The sequence below is a fragment of the Melozone crissalis genome, unplaced genomic scaffold (genome assembly GCF_028551555.1).
Source record: "Melozone crissalis strain CALT ecotype California unplaced genomic scaffold, PUWL_Pcris_2 ptg000116l_1, whole genome shotgun sequence".
In the NCBI taxonomy this organism is placed as follows: Eukaryota; Metazoa; Chordata; class Aves; order Passeriformes; family Passerellidae; genus Melozone; species Melozone crissalis.
The window spans coordinates 542309-547823 of record NW_026535893.1 but is presented as its reverse complement, the minus strand read 5'-3'; the positions used below and the strand labels follow the sequence as shown (position 1 = coordinate 547823).

General features: G+C 51.6%; 1 protein-coding gene across 1 annotated transcript; it reads left to right on the top strand.

The window, feature by feature from the left end:
- The first annotated feature begins 475 nt into the window (after nucleotides 1–475).
- Nucleotides 476–1441, top strand: LOC128948222 (olfactory receptor 14A16-like). Its single transcript, XM_054292834.1, has one exon. The coding sequence runs from the start codon at nucleotides 476–478 to the stop codon at nucleotides 1439–1441; it is 966 nt and encodes a 321-aa protein (XP_054148809.1).
- The last annotated feature ends 4074 nt before the right edge of the window (nucleotides 1442–5515 follow it).

Sequence of the window (5515 nt, the reverse complement as noted above, 5' to 3'; positions counted from 1 at the left end):
GCTCCCAGCAGGCACAACTCCGGGCAGCAGAGAGCCAGGCCAACCCTTTGCATCCCTCCACGTTAAGGTGCACAGGGAAAGAGCTAAGGGTTTCAAGAAAATATTTTTAAAACAGGAGCATTCCAAAAGTCCACTTTGTTTTCAAGCACATTTAAAGCGTGATTACCCTCAGCTAGCCGGAGGTGTAATGATCAAAGACCCCTCTGAGGGGACCTGCATGTCTGACCACACTGGGGGGCGCAGGGAGCCCTGTTCTCCTTGTTTTGTCCCAGTGTTCACCCAGGGAGCGTAGCTGAAGAGGAATCAGTAACTCAGCCGCAAAAACACCCATTCAAAAAACCCTAGCAAAGTCCCCCCTCAGGAAGGCAAGTAATTTTTAGGAGATTCCATGCAAAATCCATAGGACTGATGCAAGAAGTTGGACCCAGCTTGTCAATGTCTTCTTTCAGTAGTCCACGATGCCCAGAGTGAAGAAATGTCCAACAGCAGCTCCATCAGCCACTTCCTCCTGCTGGCATTGGCAGACACCCGGCAGCTCCAGCTCCTGCACTTCTGCCTCTTGCTGGGCATCTCCCTGGCTGCCCTCCTGGGCAACGGCCTCATCATCAGCACAGTAGCCTGCAGCCACCACCTGCACACGCCCACATTCTTCTTCCTGCTCAACCTGGCCCTCACTGACCTGGGCTCCATCTGCACCACTGTCCCCAAAGCCATGCACAATTCCCTCTGGGACACCAGGGACATCTCCTTCTCAGGATGTGCTGCTCAGGTTTTCTTCTTTCTTTTCTTTATCACAACAGAGTTTTCCCTTCTCACATTCATGTGCTACGACCGCTACATGTCCATCTGCAAACCCCTGCACTATGGGACCCTCCTGGGCAGCAGAGCTTGTGCCCACATGGCAGCAGCTGCCTGGGCCAGTGGCTTTCTCAGTGCTCTGCTGCACACAGCCAATACATTTTCCCTGCCCCTGTGCCATGGCAATGCCCTGGGCCAGTTCTTCTGTGAAATCCCACACATCCTCAAGCTCTCCTGCTCCCACTCCAAACTCAGAGAAATTTGGCTCATTTTGCTAAGTGCTCTTCTATATTTTGGTTGTTTTGTGTTCATGGTTTTCTCCTATGTGCAGATCTTCAGGGCTGTGCTGAGGGTCCCCTCTGAGCAAGGATGGCAGAAAGCCTTTTCCACCTGCCTCCCTCACCTGGCTGTAGTCTCCCTGTTTATCAGCACTGGCACATTTTCCTACCTGAAGCCTCTCTCCATCTCCTCCCCATCCCTGGATCTGTCCCTTTCAGTTCTGTACTCAGTGGTGCCTCCAGCCCTGAACCCCCTCATCTACAGCCTGAGGAACCAGGAGCTCAAGGATGCTTTGGGAAAACTGGTGCCTGCATCTTCAGAAGGAATAAATTCTTTTTTCTGCTACAGAGCCTTCAGTATATAACTCTTTACAATCTCAGCCTTTTTTCTCTTATTCGTCTATTTTTTACTATGGTAACTTTTCCTATTGTTGTAGTGTTTCCTACAAAATATTGTAGTATTACTCTTAGCATTTCTACATGAATAGCTACCTTTCTTTTGAAACAGAAAGACTTGCAAGAGGCTTCTTCCCTTGGCATTTAAATAAAAAACAAGTGCCTGCCCTGACTTGTCTGTCCAAGGCATTTCCTCACCCCTTCTCTGTCCCTGCAGGGGCAGTGCCTGTGAGCAGAGGTGGAGGGAAGAGACTCCCACCACAGCAGCACAGCCAGGGACAATGGCCTTGGCTCTTCCCACATCTGCTCTGTCCAACTGCACCCCGTCCTTGCCAGCCCTGCTGTGGCTGTAAGGCCGGAGTGCTCTGGCAGCTTGGCGACTGTCCTGCTGTGTGTCCCTGCTGTGGCCACAGGCAGTGCCAGGCCATGGGCACTGCTGGGACACAGCTGGGCTCCAGCACAGCAGCTCCAGCAGCAAAGGGCATCTCCTGAGGGCAGGGCAGGGAGGCTTTGCTCCCCTCCAGAGCTGCTTTCAGCAATGTGCTCCAGGAATGCCCTGGCACAGCAAAGCCCAGTGCCTGGGGCAGGGGGGAGTGTGCAGGGGGGGCTCACAGCAGTGTCCTGGCACAGCCAGAGCTCCTGGCATGGACCTGAGGCAGCAGCAGAGCAGGGCCTGGGCTGTGTCTCTGTTTTGGGACAGCCTGGGAAGGTGGCCCAGGGCAATTGTCCCACACCAGCCCCTGCAACCACCACTGCCAGCACTGGCCTCTCCCCACCTGCAGGAGGTTGTTTGTCCCTGCACGGAGGGACACCAAGTGACCAGGCCAGCAGGCCATGTTTTCTCTGCACTGAGGAGATCTCAGCAGTGCATCGTGTGTGTGTGGGGAGATGAACCCCAGTGAGCACAAACACCATCAGCACACCCGGGGCTGGCACAATTCCAGTGGCACAAACAGGGCCTTGAGGCCACTTCACCCTGAGAGTAACGTCCTCTGGGAAAACACCTGAATTCTTTGTGGGGTTGTGGTTAGGACTGCATGGAGACAAATATCATTGGCAGGGCGGCTCCAGGAAAAAATGCTCAGGGCAGCCATGGACTGCACAGAGAGACATTGGATAGAGTGAGGGTCTGTGGGGAGAAATCAGAGCTGCCTCCCTTCTGAACCAGCCCGAGGACCTGGACAGGGCTGTGCTGTGTTCTGGGCACTGACCTGGAACTGAGGAATGTGGAAAAGGCCTTTGGTGTCAGGGCTGTTTAGAAGGCTGGGCAGCATCACTGTGGGACCTCTCTCAAACCCCATTGGAAAGGCCAGAGCCATCCCAGAGGGTCCTGGGAACTTGGGAAGGGCAGACATGGAACCAGTCTGCACACAGGGCAGAGAGGGGGACTGGGACAGTCACAGCCTGGTCAGGCTCAGCAGGGAAGGGGATGTGGCAAATCCTCCTGCAGCCATTCCAGGCACTGGCAGGACAGGGCAGGGACTGCAGAACCCATGTGGGAGGGAAAAGAAGGGGATGTTGTGTGCCCAGACTTCAGCCAGGCCTGGGACAGGGTCTGCTCTGGTCTCCTCAGAGCCAGACTGGAGAGAGCCGGGCTGAAGGAGTGGAACATGGGCTGGGTGGGAGTTTAGCTGAACAATGAGGGTCAAATGTCATCCATGGTACAGAGTCCTCTTGGCAGCCATGCCCTAGTGACATCCCTCAGTGGCCAGCCCTTGGCCGCCACAGTGGAATATTTCTATTGTCTCTAAAATGGCATGAGATGTACTTTCAATTCCTTGATGGATGCTGAAAAATTTCAGGGAGTCTGTGACTGAACTCATCTAGTTAATGGTGACTGCAAAATGCAAGATGACTGAGTTGGGGAAATTTGTCTTGCCATCAGGTGCCAAGCAAGCCACAAGAAAGGGCAGAAAAACTTATGCACCAGAAGAAAGACAGTTCAATAGGGAAAAATTGAAATTCAACCAAAAAGAAACCCCAAAGCCAACCAATAAACCCAAAGCAAGATCCACCCACAACAACACAAAACCCCCACAAACAAACCAACCACGAAAAGAAAAGACCACAAACAGAAGAAAAACCAAATAAGCAGGAAATCTCCCATCAGTGGGAAATAATTAACCACCTTGTGGCAGGAGAAAATTCTGTATGTGTTGGTGCTGTTTTGAAAGAAAAATATCTGAAAAAATAAATTAATCCCCTACCCTCCTTGCCCCCCCCGCTTCTCTCAGATGATTTCTGATCATGGTGTGACATGGAATGGAACATCCCTTGGGTCAGTCCCGCCCAGCTGTCCCATCCCTGTTCCCCAGGAACACTTACCCACCCCAGGCCCATAGGTTGTGGGGGTTGCCGACGCCTCATGCAGGGCGAGCACTGACACAAGGACAGGAGAACAGAACAACATTTACTCTTGTCAAGGACAGTAGAACAGAACAGCTCAGCCTTGGAGAAACTAATTGAGGATGTACCTATGGCAAACAGAAGTCCCAAGAAATGCAAGCAGGATGCCAGCTCTGCTCTGACAAAACAGAAGTTATGCAGAACAATAATATTGCCCTTACTCAAAAGGAGGGGTCAAGGAACAGCCACCTAAAAAGGACACTGGATGTTGAAGACAAAATCCAAAGAACCATGAAAGGATTTGTGATAAGGGGTGCAACTATGTCAAATAAACTCAAAGGAACTGGGGATAGCTAATGGATACATCATCAGTGTGTGTGATAAAAACTCTGTTCATTTGATCCTCAGTGCACTCCAATGGAGGAAGGATGGCCTAAGTGACCACCATACTGTAAAAAAGAATACCTGCTTTCAAATACTCCAAACTGTTCAGAAGTTTCTATCCAGTGGATTTCAGTATCAGTGGTGTCCTTGACTCCATTATGCCCCACAGTTTCACAATGGCGCCTTGGTTCCATGAGGCCCTGCTGTAGAACAATGGACCCTTGGTTCCATTGGGTTCTGTACTGTCAAAATGGCCTCTTTGGTTCTACACTGCCACAGTGCTCTCCTTGGTTCCACCAGGCCTTGGAGTGTCACAACAGCCCCTTGGTTCAGTCAACTGCCATAGTGTCACCCTGGTCTCTTGGATCTGCAGTGTCACAATGGACAATTGGTCACAAGCAGCCCGGCTGTGACACCATGATAATTTGGTTCCATGGGGCCCCAGAGTGTCACAATGGCCCCATGGTGCCACGAGGTTCCCCTGCATCACCATGGTGTCCTTGGATCTGCAGTATCTCCGTGGACCATTGGTTCCATGTGGCCCTGCTGTGTCACAGTGGTTCCTTGGTTCCACTGCATAACAATGGAATCTTGTTCCTGTGTGGTTCTGTACTGTCACAATGGTCTCCTTGGTTCTGGACTGTAACAATGGACCCTTGGTTCCATGACGTTCCATGATGTCACAATGGTCTCCTTGGTTCCACAAGGCTTTGCTGTGTCACAGTTGACCCATTGTTCCATAAGCTTCCATGGTGTCACCATGGTCTCCTCAGATCCACATTGTCACAATGGACAATTGGCTCCATGGCCCCTGCTGTGTCACAATAAACCCTCAGTGCCATGACGTTCTGTGGTGTCACAATGGTCTGCCTGGTTCAATGAGGCCCTGGAGTGTCACAATGGTTGCTTGATTCCATGAGCTTCCATAGCATCAACGGTGGTCTCCTTGTTTCTGCAGTTTCACAATGGACTCTGGTTCCATGAGGTCCCTAAATGTCACTGGTCTCCTGGGTTCCATGTGGCCCTGCTGCGTCACCACAGCCCCTTGGTTCCATGAGTTGCTGTACTGTCAGCAATGGTTCCTTTGTTCCAATGAGGCCCTGTGTGTCACAATGGACCATGGGTTCCATGAAGTTCTTCAGTGTCACAATGGCCCCTTGGATCCATGATGTCCCACAGTGTCACCATGGTGTCCTTGGATTCACGCTGCCATAATGGGCCATTGTTGCAGCCGGAATAGCTGCTAATAAAATCCAGGGCAGGGAAGCAAAAAGGGCCTTTGCATGGTATCCACAGATGTTTCATTCAGCTGT

Coding starts and splice junctions, on each gene's coding strand:
- LOC128948222 (XM_054292834.1), top strand. CDS start 476: ATGTCCAACAGCAGCTCCATCAGCCACTTCCTCCTGCTGGCATTGGCA.